The sequence below is a fragment of the Salminus brasiliensis genome, chromosome 13 (genome assembly GCF_030463535.1).
Source record: "Salminus brasiliensis chromosome 13, fSalBra1.hap2, whole genome shotgun sequence".
Classification (NCBI taxonomy): domain Eukaryota; kingdom Metazoa; phylum Chordata; class Actinopteri; order Characiformes; family Bryconidae; genus Salminus; species Salminus brasiliensis.
The window spans coordinates 2,358,899-2,378,111 of record NC_132890.1 but is presented as its reverse complement, the minus strand read 5'-3'; the positions used below and the strand labels follow the sequence as shown (position 1 = coordinate 2,378,111).

Sequence of the window (19,213 nt, the reverse complement as noted above, 5' to 3'; positions counted from 1 at the left end):
CAGTCACAACCATTCAGCCACCAGTTGTTCTCACACTCTGCCCTTCCTTTGCTGTGCTTTTCAGCAATCTATCTGCAGTCGTCATCCAGTGTAGTGCAAATGCACACACACACACACACACACTCACCCAGCGGGCACGGGACGTCAGTGTGATGTAAGAAAGACATTGAATTTTTAGTTGAAAATGAAGACTGGGTTGACATCAGTCTCCAGAGTTAGATAGATGTTAAATATTGGTTGGAATTTAAAGTCACATATCCATTAAAACCAACACTGGATTGACCTCATGCTCCTGTGTTAGACAGACGTTAAAGTTTGGTTGACAATCAAAGTCACATGTTCATCAAAAACCAACATTTGGTTGACCTCAAGCTCAAACATTAGATAAATGTTAAATTCACAAATCCATGAAAAACCTCATGAAAAATCTCTGGTAGACAACAACATATTAGTGTCTAACTTTTGACTTTTTACGTTGTGTAGATGTTTGGATATTGGTCTCCACTATTATTACATTTTACATCATGTCAGCTTGTGAGGTTTAGAAGATGTTGGATTTTGGTTAACAATTGGGTTGACATAAAATCCAGTTATGACTTGACATCAACCTCCAATGTAATTTTGAATTTTGGATAAAAATCTAAGTCACATTTCCATCAAAATCAACATCGGATTGTGATCAAAATTGTGGTTACGTAACACCATGACTTAAAACCAACAACGTATCAACATCTAACAACGTTTGGATTTCACATTATGTAGATGTTAGCGTTAGCATTGTTGTAAAGTTTAGCAGACGTTTAAATGCTCATCTTTTTTATGTCAATATGTGATGTTGACATGATGTTCGAAAGACGTTGGATTTTGGTTGCAGCTTAAAAGCACCCAAATATCAACATCAGCTGTTGTTACCATTCCACATCAAACGGATGTTGGCATTAGATGTTGTCCTGACAGTTGACCCACATGACCCACATTCTAGCAGATAGCAGTGTGTATCGGCACTGAAGGCCAGCTGGTTAAGATACAACATCCCATTCAGATATCTCCACAGTTTACTCAGCACATCTTCCTGTGTTTAGATATTGTCCACTTGCACGGCGTGGCTGCATCGTCTCCTGTCCCGGCTGAGCTGAGCTGCTGCGTGTCAGAGAGTAGATGGCTTGGCAAATGGCTGTTTTAAGGGATGTTATGTGACATGGAGGTGAAACATTTTTGCCCTCACCCACAGACATCGCCCAGCTATTCTGGGTCAAAACCACCTCAGTCATCCCTTCTTCATGTAAATACACACACTTTCACATACACAGCATTTACTGCGAGAGGGGCAGCGGAGGGGCACTGGTGGGACACCACACACGGCTCAGATTTATCACATCTCGCCGGCTATCTAAATATACCAGAGAGAGCTGCTGTTTTCACTATGCCCCCTGCATAAATACACACTAATCGGTGGGCTGCAGGAACACAGTGGCTCTTTGAGCGAAGCCTCCTCTCGCTGCCCCATTGCTAAAAAGTGCAGCTTTGTGTCCCAATGCGCGAGGTTCTTCCTCACGTCCTCTTCAACTTTAGCTCCTGTTTCTAAGCTCAGGATGTTGCCTGGGGTTCGGAATCTTATTTGAATAACTAGAAAGTTGGAGAACTGGGGTCACCGCTGACACTGAGGGTTTCAAAACAGGGCCTGGCTTGAAGGTACAATTCTATGAATACATATAAACCTTTCACATTTCTAGCATTTAGCTGAAGCTAATTTAGGAGTCTTGACCAATGACTCTTATTGGTGTAGTACAGCATAGCCACCCTGACCGGGAATCGAACCCCAGTCTTCAACATGGTGTGGTAGCTCACTGGCAGGTAGTGGTGTTATCTGTTGCGCCACACCAACCAACACAAACCTTAACCGGACCACATTATTGCCCACATTATTGTGTGGGCGATAGGAACAGAATTTGAAGACGTCTGGTTGATAAAAGCTCATCTAGAGAAGACTACACCAATAGATCAGTGGGCTACACCCATTTCCATGTCAAGTCTGAGAGTAGCTAGTGCCAAATTCTGTAGGAATGGATCTACAGTGGACTCCAGTAGACTAGCTTAGGGTTCTAGGAAGAAACTCTGTAAAGTGGAGGTTCTGTTGGCACTTTTTGACCCAGTTTTCTTCCCAGTTTAATTCTATTCAATTAGCAACCATAGTCAGACCCTTTCCAGGATACATGAACCCACCCACCTTATCTTTTGTGTGGAGCGACTGGAGCAAAACAGGCCGTTATTTAATGTCAGCTAACAGACACTTGTACTGGCACTGCACTGAGCAATGGGGGAGGAGCCTTCCTATATAGATACGGATGGCTGTGGCATCACTAGCGATCGCTCTGCATCTTTATTTTTAAGAGTATAATAAAATTATAACCCCAGGTCAACCATTATAAAAGGTCACAGACATGTAATGTAGATCAAATCTTTATTGGGTTCATTTCTTTTGCATCAATGCTTTAAGAAACAGGAGGAATTAATGCCTTTAAAAAATCTAAACACTGAAAAGGTTATGAAAAGTATAGCAATGACTGCTCCTGCCCACAGACTGAGCAGATGATCAGCTTGTTTTTGAAGGCCGTATGGCAGTATGCCGAAGCTGTCACTATACAAATGAAACAGCCCTGTCCATTAAACCTTTATGGAAGCCTTCAGCGTTGCGCCCTGGTCGAACGTTTTGGACCGGACCAGTGCTGTCACTCAGAACACGATCAGGGGCCTTTGACTTAATCCTGCATCACGTCAAACTAGAAATACTGTAAACACTGCTTATAAAAACAGCCCATCTGTTCCAGCGCAGAGATGAGCCCTACTGCTGCGAGAGCTCATGTCCCAGCTGAGCTCTCCATAGCTAGGGGTATTGGTTCAATTCCCACTGGAATTCCTTTCTCCAGAAAACACCAACAGATGGATGCCACACAGAATCAGGAACGTCCTGTTTTCCTTTGGGTGCACGACAAATTTGCATTCACACGTACACTACAGGCCGAAAGCAGGGAACAAAGGAAATTTATAACATTTTTAGAATATTTTAGATGTAAGTCAGTGCGCCAACAACCAGCACAACATGTGTCCCGGCATCTCGATTAACCAGACCAACAGACTTTTCAACATGTTACACTGCTCTGCAATTACATCAGTGAAGCCTTATGAATAATATATTATATGAAAAATGACCCATAAGGCCGTTAATGACCTTATTACGATTTTCATGCTTGGCAAATTCACTAATTTAACCCAGCTGATTCAGAGTCGGCAGAGTCAAGCAATCTGAGCATCAGTTCTACACTCAGTATTACTGCAGACAGTCAGTTTTCAGTCCGGCCTTCTAGTTCTAAGCAACCTACATAAACAAAAATCCACATTTAAATGATTGAAGAAATATTGAACCCCCCCTCCCCCCCCCCAAAACAAATTATTTTAAATATATATATATATTTTTTGTTTTCAAGTGATAAAAGACAAAAATATCACAGCTGTTATGCAAAAACCATTATACCACCAAAATGACTTTAAAGAAGAATAAAACACTTTCAATGGAAGTCAATGTACATTTTCTTTTTATGTTAAAGCATTTCTATTGGTCCATAAAATTCTGACATGATCTAAAGAACAACTGCCAGATTCACATTATGTCAAAAAAAGTGAAAAATGTCAAAAATGGAGATACAAAGTTTTGCAGCGGTGCTATTATTGTCCATTAGCAATTTAAAATGTAATCAAATGTAATTTTTTTTAAATGTGGCAGGCTCAACAAAATAAACAGGCTATACAAAATAAACCAAATGATTTAACCTTCTACCAAAAAATAATTCATAAGTTATTATGAACAGTGTTTAAATTTGTAATTTCTTAAATTGGGGCTGGTGGTGGCTCCTGGCTCCAGGCTCCAGTCTCCAGGCTCCAGACCAGGCTTGCCCGAGTTTGCTAAGCTGCCACTGTTGGGCCCTTAAGCAAGGCTCTTAATCTCCTTTGCTCCCTGGGCACTGCAGGGGAGGCTGGCCACTGCTCTGGGTGCTCTAGTGTGCTCACTAGTGTATATGTGTGTGTGTGTGTGTGTGTGTGTGTTTGCTGCATGGATGGGTTAAAGGCAGCATCCAACACTGATTGTGTTAGTCTTTTTTGAATAGTCTCAGATATCTGAAGGCCACTGTGTTGTTGAAGGTGGCGGGTTCACACAGGGGTAACTCTGGTGAACGTTTGCCTGGAATAAATCCATGATTTGAGATCATTTTGAGAAGTAATTCTCATGAAATCATGAAATACAACATGACTCTAATAGGTGAGATATAAATAACACACATTTTAGGCACGTCATACACATCAGCGAGACATCCGAGCAAATCTGACACCCGACAGATCTGTAACCAACCTTCTCCTGCAGGTTTCACCTCCAGCCCATATCTAACACACCTCATTCAGCTAATCAAGCACCTCTGAGGGCAGTAATGTGATGGATCAGGTTGATCAGAGCTGAAGTCTGCAGGAAGGTAGACCTCCAAGAGCAGGAATGGAGAGGCTTTGAGGAGTGATGGGGATGAAGGGGTTAACCACTGATTCAGTAAACAACTCCTTTCTAAAGATTTGTGGGAGCTCTGACGGCTCATACCTGTAGGCCTCAGGTAATGTACGTGTCCTATACTATTAAATATGAAACACTATATGGACAAAAGTATTGGGACACCTGCTCATTTATTGCATTTATTGCTTAAAAGAGAGTTTCTCCTGCTTCTGTTGGAGTAACTGTCTCTACTGTCCAGAGAAGAAGACTTTCTACTAGATTTTGGAGGAGGAGCATTGCTGTGAGGATTTGATTGCATTCAGTGTTACTGAGGTCAGGACCCAGCTTTTAAACTCACCTCGAAAGAACTGGATAAGGCACTACCATCACACAGTTCTTCCACTGCTCCACAGCTCCTCAATGCTGGGGGGCTTTATACCCCTCTATAGCCCATGCCTGGCATTAGGCATGGGCTGTTACCTGTTACATGTTACCTATAGGTTTATGTTTATCTGCTCCTATAGAGAGTCCTAATCTATTGGCAGTACTTCTCTACAGGGACTAGACAAGCTGTGTGTCAGTGTGTGCATTTGCACATCTGTGTCTGCAAAGGAGGCAACCTAAAAGAGCTGAATGCATTCATTAGAAGGGGTGTCCACAAACATTTGGACGTATAGTGTATATAGTCTAAACCAATGAAAAATATTAAGTAAATATGAATGATTATTAATGTGAGGTTTATACAACATATTTAATAGTACTGGACATACTGTACAGTCGTGGCCAAAAGTACTGGCACCCCAGTACCACAGTTCTGCCAGATGTTCAAATGGTTGAACATTGTGATTTCTATACTGCCAGTTAGTTTCCATAATTCCAAATAAAAAGAAAAAGCATCACATGATGACGGGCTTCTGTGTGGAATGACAGTAGATATGGAATATGAATAATATAATAATAATATAATAATAATATGAATATGAATAAACACATGAATACCAAAATGCAACACTTCTGGGAGAAGTGGTGCCTTTTCTGAATGACGTGCAGGGGTGCCAATACTTTTGGCCATGACTACACCCCATATTCTTAATCTTATAAGTCACAGTTCCCTTTAAACCTCCCCAAAACTGCTGGATCTAGAAGTCATACTGCGAGACGAAGAGCATGATTTTGGTGATGTAGCGGCCGATCACCACCCTCCGCTCCAACTCGCTCATCTCCACCTCCACCTCCAGCGTGGCCGGGCCCTGTATGGGACTGACGAGCAGCAGCTGACCCGTCTGCCGGTCAGAGCGCTGCACGGTGAAGTGGCGGCGGCCGCGGCTCCCCAGCAGAGCGAAGCGGAGCGTGTCTCCCAGCACCCTCATCGCAGACACGCGGAACATGACCCGTGGGGCGGACAGGTTGGACACCACAGACATGTAGTGGTAAGACACAGAGTTGGGAGCCTGTGAGCAGGCTTTGTTGTCCACGGGACAGGGGTTCCTCTCGCAGCGCCTGGATCAACAAGAGTAAACAAAGTACAGTTACACAGAGACTCAGGGGTACATGTCCACCCCAACTTCATTCATGCTATAGTATCCCTGGAGCAGAGAGGGTCAAAAGGCTTGCTTAAGGGAGTCCTTACCCCTGTCCCCAAACCTCTGACACCAGAACTTACATACTAATGTCCAAATATTTGTGGACACCCCTTCTAATGAATGCATTTAGCTACTTTACGTTGCATCCATTGCTGACACAGATGTGCAAATGCACAATCACAACTTGTCTAGTCCCTGTAGAGAAGAAGAACTGCCAATAGAATAGGACCCTCTGGAGCAGATCAACATCATGAACCTATTGGCACCATGCTGCCTAATAATGCCAGGCGTGGGCTAGGGGAGTATAAAGCCCCCCAGCATTGAGGAGCTGTGGAGCAGTGGAGGAACTGTGTTCTCTGGAATGATGGTGGTGGAGCTCCATCCAGTACTTTTGGGTTGACTTGGGGAGTTGAGGATGATGAGTTTGGGCAGTGATCTTATGGCTGAATGCAATCAGATCCTCACAGCAATGCTCCTCCTCCACAATCTAGTAGAAAGTCTTCTTCTCTGGACTGTAGAGACAGTTGCTCCAACTCTTTTTAATAGCCTTGACTTCAGAAGAAACTATGAATGAGCAAGTGTCCCAATACTTTTGTCCATAGAATGTATGTACAGGCCAGTCTGACTCACTTTACTGTACATTAATTCAGTACGTACTGTATGTTGCACACACACACATTTCAAAGCAGACTTTTTAATTACATCCCGGTCAACCCAGGGAACGCCCACACTGAAGTGTGTGACAGCGTGTACTTACGTGGGGGAGGTTTTGACGTAGGTTGCGTTTCGGATGCGTGGGCACTCCACTTTAACACACTGAAAACCTCCATAGGTGTTAACACACAGCTGGTCACGGCTGCAGTTGTTCTGCCTCGTGGCACACTCGTCAATATCTGCAGTTGAGACAGGGTGTGTGTGGGTATGCATAAAGAGGCACGTCTTCACCCTCAGCATTGCACAGAGTCTAAGCCTGGAACAAGCATTCCAGTCAGAGGGGTATTCAATTAATGAGTGACCGTGACTCACCTCTGCAGCTTCGGCCGTCTCGGGTCACGTTGTAGCCTTCAGGGCAGGTACAGCGGTACCCACCAGGGGTGTTTACACAAGCATGTACACATAAACGACCTGCCTGCCCGTTATGGAACAGCTCACATTCATCAATGTCTGAAAAAGACCAAAACTCATATTTCACTTCTGCATCTCAGTTAGATCAACAATCCTCTAAATCATCAGTAAACGAGCTGCAGCTAAAACTGATTAAACACTGTGTCAGATGTTTAGTCTGTGGCTCCGCCCCCTCTGTCTATTTACTGTTTATTCCCATCTGCAGGTTAGAGCACCCCCCATCACAAGACTTCCCCAGACTGAGCGGCTTCTAACAATGGAGCGCCGAGCCCTTGCTGGGTTTGGAACGTATGACCTCCTCACAATTGATGATAAGCAGCAGTTAGACCATAGGGCCGGTCTAGAGCTGTGAAATTACTCTACATAAAAACCCAGTTCTGAGTAAATTTACTGTCCCTTCTTTCTCAGACCCAGGAATGTACATGACTTCACAGCTCTAGAGTGGAGTGACTGTCTAACTGCCTGCTCGATAAGAGACTCAGAAAAGCTTCAAAATATGAAGTACTCACCCATGCAGATACTGGTGTCCCGGCCTGAAATGGTGTATCCTGCCTCACAGGTGCAGTGGGTGGTGCCCTGTACTTGGCTGCACTTGGAAGGTCGGACAAACAGAGATGGGGTTGCTAAAGGAAATGAGGTGGCAGCTGCAGCTCCAGCGGTGACAGCAGAAGTGTTGGTTACAGTGACAAAAACTGCAGGAAGAAAACATCAGCCATCAGCTTCAGCTTCATCAGGACCATCAGCTGCAACTGGAAGTAACTAATATTTAATTCTGGACATCAACGACCAACTGCCACTGGGATGAAGCAATATTGAGATTCTGGACACTGAATATCAGCTGCCACTGCTATGAACCAATACTGGGATTCTGGACACTGACCATCAGCTGCCACTGCGATGAACCAATACTGGGATTCTGGACACTGACCATCAGCTGCCACTGGGATGAACCAATACTGGGATTCTGGACACTGACCATCAGCTGCCACTGGGATGAACCAATACTGGGATCCTTAAAACTGACCATCAGCTGCCACTGGGATGAACCAATACTGGGATCCTTAAAACTGACCATCAGCTGCCACTGGGATGAACCAATACTGGGATTCTGGACACTGACCATCAGCTGCCACTGGGATGAACCAATACTAGGATTCTGGACACTGACCATCAGCTGCCACTGGGATGAACCAATACTGGGATTCTGGACACTGACCATCAGCTGCCACTGGGATGAACCAATACTGGGATTCTGGACACTGACCATCAGCTGCCACTGGGATGAACCAATACTGGGATCCCTAAAACTGACCATCAACTGCCACTGCGATGAACCAATACTGGGATTCTGGACACTGACCATCAGCCGCCACTGGGATGATCCAATACTGGGATCCTCAAAACTGACCATCAGCTGCCACTGGGATGAACCAATCCTGGAATTCTGGAAACTAACACTCAGCTGCCACCATCAGCTACCAGTGGGATAAACAAATACTGGGATTTACTAGATACTAGATAGACAGACATATAGATAGACAGACAGACAGACAGACAGACAGATAGACAGACAGATAGATAGATAGATACATTATTGATCCCACAAGAAATTCAGCAATGTATTCATTAAAAAGCGATGTCCACAAACATTTGGACATATAGTGTATGTTGTTGGTTGTAAGTCATGGTGTTACACAACCAAAAACGTCGGGTTTTGATGTCAACACCTGTCCAACGTCAGAGTCCACCATCTATCCATACAACGTCCAGTGCCTGCTGGGTACTTACATGTGGGTGTGGGAGCCTGGCAAGTGGACCCAGCCCATCCTTTGGCACATTCACATGTGAATCCATTAACCTCATCGGTGCATGTACCCCCATTGGCACACGGTGAGGAGGCGCACTCGTTTACTTCTGAATAGAGAGAGGAATTCAGCCATTAGTCCACGCCTAAGAGCCTCCAGATGCACACAGGCGTACAGAGCACCAGTAAAGCCAAAAGAAGCAGAAAAGCAGCCCTGAACTGGAAAATGAACATGTTCGTGTAACTGTATACCACTGATGCAAAGATTAAGCAAAGAATGCACAGCTCGGCGCTTTCAGAGGGAGCTTTCTCTGGTGCTGATGGAGCGTTTGTCAGGCACAATCAAAACGCTGGCCTGCTGTCGAGAATTAAATGATCTGTAAAACAATGCATGAGGCCGAACTGAAACATTCTGTGGAGATGGGCACTGAAACTCAATCATGCTGAGATGAAACTGAAAACGTCTTTTCCTGGAAAAAATGAGGGTAATAGCATGAGTGCTGTGTAAAACAGCAGCTCGGAGACGGGCAAAAAGACAAACAATGATCATGTCGACAGGAACGTGAGGGTGATGGGCAGAGCAGATAAAAGATGAAAGATGGAAGAGGTGAAAATGAAGGAGGCGGTGGAGTCAGAAGCCCAGGAGCCCAGTCTGAACTGATATTGGTGTGCAGCATTTTTCATTTTTTAATATGCTGCTGTACAGTATAATGATGCCATACTATATTACTTTATACTATATTACTTTATTACTCAATATTACATTAGTACCACTATAATATATATATATATATCCCCAGAAAAGTGAGTAAGAAAAGTAAAAGTAAGTAAGTAAGAAACCACTTAATATTTTTTTCTTAAATCTGCATCTCTTCGTGTACGGCATCCGTTTTTTATTCCAGGTATTTCATCAAACAGAGCTGAGTTATCTGAATCTGCAGACTATGAACAGCATAAAGTCCCAACAGCAATGTGAAAGACTAGTGGAGAGCCGGCCGAGACAGGAGAGCTGTGATTGGCCGTCGAGGTTATTTCAGCATAGTGATTTCTGACTGCTCTCAGAGTTCAGATATTAGTCCTGTGTTTAAATCTGAATAATAACTTCTTTACTTTATAATTATTATCATCATTTATCTGCATTATTTGAGCAGCTGTTTTTGAGCAGTTGTCATTTCTGCAAATAAATAAATAAATAAATAAATAAATAAATAAATGCTCTAAATAGTAAATATTTTTATTTGGAATTTAGGGAAAATTATGTCTATGCTTTATGAAATACAACACAAATGTTCATTTCCCTAAAACTCACTGCCTATAAACAGTAAAACCAGAGAAACTGATCATGTAGGGTGGTCTCTTATTTTTTCCCCAGAGCTGTATATATATATATATATATATATATTGGTCTGTTATGCGATAATATGTAATATCTGCATTACTTTAATATAATAGTATATATATTATAATGGAATAATATATAATAATACTGAATAAGCACTTTGTTACCACCCTGTTATGCAGATTATTTGGTGCTGTTTAGTCTGTAATGAGGAGATTCTACAGCCCCTAATTTCACCATTACACAACATGCAGCTGGACAGATGTTAGTTTAACCCCTTTTAAACTTCATGCTCAAATTATACTGATTTAGTTAATTCATTTGACATAAAAATCGTAATAATAAAATAAAATAATAACAAATAAAAACAACAAGTAAGTAGAAATGTAATTATTACTATTCCATTCCTCAAGTCAGGTGACGTAAATGACGATTTTTGGCCAAACTGTTCCTTTTTTATATCCCGACTGTATGTGTGGACCATTATCACTCACCCCTGCAGACTGGCTGCTGACCGCTCCAGGTGAGTGACTCCTTGCATTGGCGAGTCTCAGAGCCCACAAGCTCATAACCCAAGTCACACAGGAAGTGCACCTCGTGTCCCGGCAGCAGAACCTTTCCTAACTTCCTGCCATTGAGCGGTGTGTCCAGTTTCGGACAGGTCACTGTGGAGAAACAGAGTTAGTGTTGGAGTGTCAGAGTATCCTCAATCCCAATCTGACGCTTCCGATGACACTCAGACGAGCTTCTTCTGGGAAATGATTCTCAACATGCTCTGAAACCGAGGCTCTGCTGATGTACATATACTTTCAGGGTTACTTTTTTCTTTGGTACAACTGAAACAAACAAATAAACAACTCTACCCATACGATAATATGATCGGAAAAACAAAATACAGATTTCATGGGCAATATGAAAGTATTCTATCGGATTGTGAAACGTATAGTTATCGTGATATGTAACATGCTTTTCTGAGCATATCGTGGATATTGTCAGGGCTTAAAGCCCATTTTATTACGAAGACTAATTAGTGCTGTTTAATTGGATGAGATGCAGCACATTTTGAGTAAAAGGTACTGTAATAAGTATGGGAGAGTATTTGGATAAAGGTTTTTTTAAGAATCTATTGGTGCATTTTGTCTGCATGTCAAAATTTCATGATAAATATCATGTCGATAAATATTGTGATATAATATTTTTTAACATAGTGCCCACCCCTAGATAGACATATATTACACTATATATATATATATATATATATTCTCTTATATTTCACTATATTATATTATATTTGTCAGGTATTGAATATGTATGCCACATATTTGTCTTATTTTACTTATTTAAGTTATTTATTTATTTTAATTATTTAACTTATTTGGAACTATTATATTATTCGAAATGAACAAATAATATAATATATAATAAAGGTCACATATATTTCAATATCTGACAAATATGCTGGATACAAGAGAATGCCATATAATCTAATGTAGTATAATTTATATTTATTTATACATTTACTACATATTCATGCGATACATTTATTATGCTTGTCCAATAAATTGTACATATATATATATATATATTACCTTTATGATCACATATTTATTTACGTGTAAATGATATCTTGATTCTACACACCTCTAATTATATAACTTTATTCAGTACCTTCAGATAAAAAGCAAAGCCCAGTCATTTCAGTATTATGAGTGTTTATATAGCATAAGCCCCGCCCCCCATCCGCCTACTTTACTCTGATGGGATGTTTTGATCGTAACAGTGGGGTGACATCATCAATACTGCACTGGGATCCTTACACCCTTAATGAAGACGTCTTTAAGTATTGCGATATTACATTTTTTTTATGTACTGCCCACCCCTCATATGGCTCCCACTCATACTGACCACTGAAGGCCCTACCATTGTTAGCTTTGGTGGGCAGGCGTGCTGCACTGTTCTGCAGCATACTGAGCTTCTTCCTCAAGGTGCGGAGACTCTGCAGGTACGAGGCTTCATGGGCTGCGAGCAGTTTGTGAGCCTGACGGAGGGAATTCTGCAGCTCCGGTGTCCCAGGACATTCCTAAAAAACACATGAAGTTGGCCTCAATCTACTGCTCTCCCGATTTTCCATACATTTCCAGCACATGGAGATTTGTGATAAAAACCAGCTGCGACTTCATCATTTCATCATACATGTTTTCATACTGGTTTAGACATGATCATGCTGACTTGTAGAGAAAAAAAACCCACCCCAAAAACCTGCACAGCACATACCGGCCATAATCCCCGGACCGTTTCTGTAAACACAGCAGCGTGACTAGCTCCACTCAGCCTTGTCTTTGGGATTGCCGAGCACATAAATGAGGCAAGCTTGTGGTTTGATTCTGTGGAAGTGGTCCAGTTGTGAAGGATTCAGTGTTTGGTGACGTGCATGACGTCATCTATAAGAGGTGCCGCTCTGGACGTGGAGGTAGGGGCTCGGAGCTGTGAAAGGCCGGATTGTACTCGCAGGGTGAATGAACAGAGTGTACAGGGGTTTAACATGCTCTGAGAGGACGAGGAACTCGCAGAGCTTACAGAAACGCTGGCAGTCTGGATCCTGGAAGGCCGTCTTTGTTTCACAGCATTTTTGAACACAGTAATGCCTCTCAGGGTTACTTTTGGTCAGCGTAACTGTAAGGACCAGTCAGAAAGCAGATGTTGAGTACATAGTGTCCTTAACTGGACCAGCAGGCCAGCAGTAATACCTCTGTGTGAATATTTGGTGCTGTTCATGACATATTTAAAATAAGATGGGTCTGGTAGTTTACATTCACAGCTACAGGTCTACAGTACACAGATTTATCATTAAGGATGTCCTGACCAGGTTATTTTGCCCTCTGCTGATTATCAGACAGAACCCAATACCAATCTGATCTGATCTCTTTGTGTTTTTATAAATAATCCAGCCCCACAGTTTAGATCAGACGAGCTGCTGATTAATGGGTTCAGTAAAATCCTTTATTTTTAGTATCAACTTCTATAATCAGACATTCTGGACTGACTGATTTAATTTAGTTGAGACTTTTCTTAAAATGATGTTTTATAGTGTTTAATATAGTCTGACTCTCCTCCCTGACCAATCAGCTATCAGCTCCTTTACAACACTGCAGTCTAATCACTTCCTCTGTGTGTAAGTGTGTGTATGTAGTGGTACACACTCTGGACTGGTATCTGTGGTTGTTGGTCTACTGGTGTGTAGTAACTGGTTTATAGTGGGTGAATGTGTGTGTGTGTGATTGGAGTTTCTATAGCATGTGTGTGTGTGTGTTAGCATTAGCGTTAGCCTCTACTTGGTTCTGAACGGGTTCTTCAGTGCTGGTTTATAAACAGAGAAAGGCGGGCGAGTGAGCGGTTCTCCGGTTCTCCCGCTGGTAAAACAGAGCGTTTCAGTGATGGTTTTATAAAGGGTCAGATATTATGGTCTGTTTTCAGGTTCCACTGTAAAATAGCTCCACACTGCAGAACCTCAACTCCTTTATTTACCTTCTGAGAACGTCCACACTGCTGCTGCTGCAGCCGGCTGGGGATAATGTCCGTTAATGGTGCCTTAAGGACACCAGATGGCGCTCTGAACACTGAGGGATTGGGATTAAAATAGCCAATACCAGATCCATTCAAATATGCCTGGATCAGCCCCGACATGTCTATTTATAATATTCACAGATGAACCAAAACATTATGTACACATATGTAGTAATGTGTAGGTCTCCTTCATGCCACGAAAAAAGCTCAGACGCATTGAGGCACTGACTCTTTAGAACCTAGGAAGGTATCCTGTGGTAACTGCTATCAAGAAATTATCCGCAATCCCATAAGTTGTGAGGTAGAGCCACCACTGATCAGACTTGTTCCAGCACATCCCACAGACGCTTCAACCGACCAGGACCTTTGTCCACTGGTCCAGGGTCCACTTACAGCACTTACATGCCCATTGTAGGTACTTTAAACGGTGGACGGGGGTTAGCATGGGCAGTTCTCAGTAGAAAGTTGAGTTTAAGAATCTGAGACAAGAACCAAACTGTGATGTTCTCCAAAACATCAGGCAGGTCTTGTAGGGTGTTCCTGGCATGCAGTGGTCAGTACCTACCAAAAGTGCTCAAAGGAAGGGCAAATGGTGATCCAGCAACAGGGTCATGGACACCCTCCTACCTGATGCTCAAGAGGTCCCACCTTACTCAATACTTGACTTTAGCTTTGGTGCCAGATGCCACAGGATGCCTTCAGGGGTTTAATGCCATGGATGGATTGATGTACAATAAATGTATCGTTAACTACTGGTTGGAAATATCAGTCATATCTGATCATGTGTCTGAAGCCATCTCTATCGTACTGTTGCTCAACTGAGAGACTAAACTGCCAATCTGCCACAGAGCTGTTTTATTTGAACCAGGAAAAATTCTGGTTATGTCCTCAAAGTTGTCCTCAGGCTGTCTGAGATATTTCCACATCACTTAATGTTACGTAAGAATATTACATGTATTTATGGGTCTTTTTTCATAATCTGGAATAGCACTGAGCAGAGCAACTTCAATAATAGATGCTTCTTGGAACTCTTGAAATTTGTGGCCTTCATCAGAACGTTGGATGTGGCTCATTTCGCTGATGCTCTGTGAGGTCAGGCTTGACCCTTCATGAAATATTCAAATCAATCAAGGCCGGATTTCCTGAAAGCATCTTTCAAGAAGCTCAAAGATGATTCCTAAATGGTAGAGTGAGGATCTCATTGAACCCTCTCTCTCTCTCTCTGATTTAAATGCTGAGATGCTTTTGGGAAACTGCACCCAGAACTTCCTCGGCTCCTTGCCTCTCATTGGCTGCCAGCGAGGGGAAGGGCCCTGTGGTTTTTCTAGGTTCTGTTTTCTCTTTTTCTTTCATGTCTTCAAAAAAAACCCAAAAACCAATTAGCGTTTTCATCTCGGACTTATGTAAGTTAGATCAATATTTGCCCATCCTGTGAAAACACCTGGTTAGTTGATTATGAAGCAGGCAACTGAGGGCAGCAGTGTGAGAGGTTGCCATGCTCTTTGACCAAGTTCTTCAGCAAGAACATTACATCCTGTTTACCCTCATTTAGCTCTGATGACTTTACATCACAGCCGAATAAATCAGCCGGACGGGCTACTGGACGTTCAGTCCAGCTCTCAGCAGCTGTAGGTGAGGTTTGCACAGCAGTATAACTGTGGCTGAGCGCGGATCACTATTGGCCTAACCCATGGTGTACAGTCAGGTCCATAAGTATTTGGACAGAGATACCTCTGTCTCTGTACACCACCAATTAAAAATGTTAAATATTACTTGAACTGTTCAGGAAATACACCCATTTTTACAGGTTCAAAAGTAATTGGACACTTGCCTGATAGGCAGTTTAAAAGCCAGATGTGGCCTGATCTGACCTAAATAGGTGTTTATGTAAGTGAAGGAGGCCATCCATAATCTCAACAGAACCCAGCAACACCACAAAACCTAGAAGACCTGAAGAAGATGTAAAAGAAACTCTTTACAATGTGTAGTCCAGTCGAGAAAACTCTCAAGGAGGTAGGAGTATCACTGTCACAGACCACACTCAAGAGATGCCTTCATGAAAGTAAATACAGAGGCTTTACTTCAAGACGTAACCCAGTGTTCACACGAGGGAACTGATGAGACTAATAGAAAACATCTAAAAAAGCCTGATCAGATCTGGAACAAAGACGCTTTTGCCAGATGAAACCAAGATTGACTTAAATTTGGGGAAGAAAAACAAAAGGATTCATCTGTCAAACATGGTGGAGGGACTGTTACAACAGTAAAATACGTGGTTGGCGGCTCCACACCATTCACCTCTAATACCATCAAATATTTTGGGATGAAACTCAGCTCTCAAAAACGTCGACCCTCCTGAAACACACGTATGAAGACTGTTTGGAGTGTTCTACCTGAAAATACCCTTTAAAAAAATAAGCTTTAGTGCATTTCTCACTGGACAGTGACACGGTTGGTTTCAGAGTGATGTCCAGTGATCAGTAATGGTATTTTTTTGCTGCCCTGATGGTTTGGTAGCACAGTGTAACTGATCCTACTGGTTTAGATGGTGATCTATGACTGATTCTACCTACATATGCTCCCCTAAAGGTACCTGAAGGTGTCCTGCTGGACACTAGTGGTCTGTAATGGTGACCAGTCTAAGACAATACCCATTAGGAGGCAAAACATTCAAGAGATGCCTTCATGAAAGTAAATACAGAGGCTTTACTTCAAGACATAAACCAGTTTTCACACTAGGGAACTGATGAGACTAATAGAAAACATCTAAAAAGCCTGATCAGATCTGGAACAAAGACGCTTTTGCCAGATGAAACCAAGATTGACTTAAATTTGGGAAAGAAAAACAAAAGGATTCCTGATCTGAAGCTCCCTTCCACATCATCTGTCAAACATGGTGGAGGGACTGTTACAACACAGGGCATGTCGACTGGATCCTGGTGTTTACTGATGATGTTCTGCTGACAGCAGCAGCAGGATGAGTTCTGAAGTGTTTAGAGCTCTACTTTCTGCTCAGATTCAGTCGAATGCTGCCCCAAAACCTGCAGCAAAGCTAACCCAAGATCTTCTTAGAGCAAAAAAAACATATGCTCTTATATGGCTGAGTCACCTCAACCCAATACATCGGTTTTCCACTATCTGAAGACAAAACTGAAGCGGAAAGACCCACGAAGAAGCAGCAGCTGAAGGCCTTGTAAATGATCTCAAGAGGGGAAACTCAGCATTTAGTGATGTCTGAGGGTTCTAGACATCAGGACATGAAGGATAAAACATCCAAGTATTAAAGTACTCATATTTAGAAGTATGTTAGTTGTCAATTTTCTTTAAAACCTGTGGAAAACGTTCCATAGCTCCTAAACTTCCAAGAAGCAAAAGTCAGAACTTCCATAAAGTGAAGTCAGTGGATGTCTTAATGTAAATGATGTATTCAGCATGTGCAGACTTTCTGTACAAATGGCAATAATTAGCTGACCACAGCGGCCTCTCTCTCTCTCTCTCTCTCTCTCTCTCTCACACAAGAATAACTATTAATTTAGGTACTTGGCTTTGACTTTAAACCATGGACTTTTAACCATAATGAAGGGTTTGTTTAAAAGATGCATTTCAAGCCATTTGAGTCCATTTTTGCTCTCCAGTGAAATACGTGGTTGGCGGCTCCACACCATTCATCTCTAATACCATCAAATATTTTGGGATGAAACTCAGCTCTCAGAAACGTCGACCCTCCTGAAACACACGTATGAAGACTGTTTGGAGTGTTCTACCTGAAAATACCCTTTAAAAAAATAAGCTTTAGTGCATTTCTCACTGGACAGTGACACGGTTGGTTTCAGAGTGATGTCCAGTGATCAGTAATGGTATTTTTTTGCTGCCCTGATGGTTTGGTAGCACACTGTAACTGATCCTACTGGTTTAGATGGTGATCTATGACTGATTCTACCTACATATGCTCCCCTAAAGGTACCTGAAGGTGTCCTGCTGGACACTAGTGGTCTGTAATGGTGACCAGTCTAAGACAATACCCATTAGGAGGCAAAACCACCAGGTTTTAATGGACATTTCTGAGCAGGGTGTGGAGATGTGGAGCTGCAGAGCAGGACCGCGTTATGAAAGCCACACAGGAAGAAACACTGAGGCCATGTCTGTCCAAACTATCGAGATAAGGACTGGATGTGTAGAGTCGATGTGGTGGTCCACTCACCTGCCCCCATATGGCGAGAATCTGAGAGAAAAACACCAGCAGCAGCAGCACGATCTGACCAGGGTAAGTTCCACTCATTTTCCTCAGAGCTGTCCTCCAAACTCGCCCTCTGCTAAATCACAGGATCTTCTGGAGCTCTTTCAGGCTGCTTTAACACTCGCTGGAAAGCGCGGAGAGTCCAGGAACTGTGGCGCAGCGAGGAGAGCTCGGGGCAGCCTTAGAAGCCATCAAGTGAGACTAGCGCCTTGTGGAGAGGAGCCTACATTTTTATAACCCTGGGCTAATGTTTTTCTTCTTTTCCTTTTTTTTGGCTCCACACTCCAGATCCTCTCCTCATAAACGTCGCTCAGTTCTGGTGGCCTGTTTGTTAGCTTGGAGGAATAGGAGTATGAATCCACTGGTCAGCAACACCTCCGCGTGGAGGAGCACAGCTGATCTTCACTGGTTGAAGTTAGGTTGTTATCTCGTGGCCTCGGTATGTTATCTTGGGGGCTCTGAACTCAGAACATTATCTTGTGGCTTCAATTTATTATCTCATGACTTCAATTTATTATCTCATGGTTTCAATTTATTATCTCATGGTTTCAATTTATTATCTCGTGGTTTCAATGTATTATCTCATGACTTCAATTTATCACATGACTTCAATTTATTATCTCATGACTTCAATTTATTATCTCATGTCTTCAATATATTATCTCATGGTTTCAATACATTATCACATGACTTCAATTTATTATCTCATGTCTTCAATATATTATCTCATGGTTTCAATTTATTATCTCATGATTTTAATAGATTATCTTGTTGTTACAATATAGTATCTTATCTCAGTATGTTATCTCGGGGCCTGTTTGTTATTTGGTGGACTCAGAACATTATCTTGTGGCTTTAATATATCATCTCATGTCTTCAATGTATTATCTCATGACTTCAATTCATTATCTCATGACTTCAATTTATTATCTCATGGCTTCAATGTATTATCTCATGGTTTCAATACATTATCACATGACTTCAATTTATTATCTCATGTCATAAATTCATTATCTCATGACTTCAA

At 42.2% G+C, this 19,213-nt stretch overlaps 1 protein-coding gene across 1 annotated transcript; it reads right to left on the bottom strand.

Annotated features, from left to right (window-relative positions):
- Positions 1-3,452: 3,452 nt before the first annotated feature.
- On the bottom strand, positions 3,453-18,582 carry LOC140575005 (fibulin-7). Its single transcript, XM_072695119.1, has 8 exons — positions 18,151-18,582; positions 12,306-12,465; positions 10,880-11,050; positions 9,031-9,156; positions 7,752-7,934; positions 7,144-7,281; positions 6,875-7,010; positions 3,453-6,034 (listed from the first exon to the last, which is right to left on the bottom strand). The coding sequence occupies exons 1-8, from the start codon at positions 18,226-18,228 to the stop codon at positions 5,674-5,676; spliced, it is 1,353 nt and encodes a 450-aa protein (XP_072551220.1). The 5' UTR covers positions 18,229-18,582; the 3' UTR covers positions 3,453-5,673.
- Between the last annotated feature and the right edge of the window lie 631 nt (positions 18,583-19,213).

Excerpts from the sequence above, each read along its gene's own strand:
- LOC140575005 (XM_072695119.1), bottom strand. The coding sequence starts at position 18,228 with ATGAGTGGAACTTACCCTGGTCAGATCGTGCTGCTGCTGCTGGTGTTT. Across the intron at positions 7,935-9,030 it reads CCAGGCTCCCACACCCACAT|TTTTTGTCACTGTAACCAAC; the intron begins GTAAGTACCCAG and ends TTCTTCCTGCAG. Across the intron at positions 7,282-7,751 it reads GGACACCAGTATCTGCATGG|ACATTGATGAATGTGAGCTG; the intron begins GTGAGTACTTCA and ends GGTCTTTTTCAG.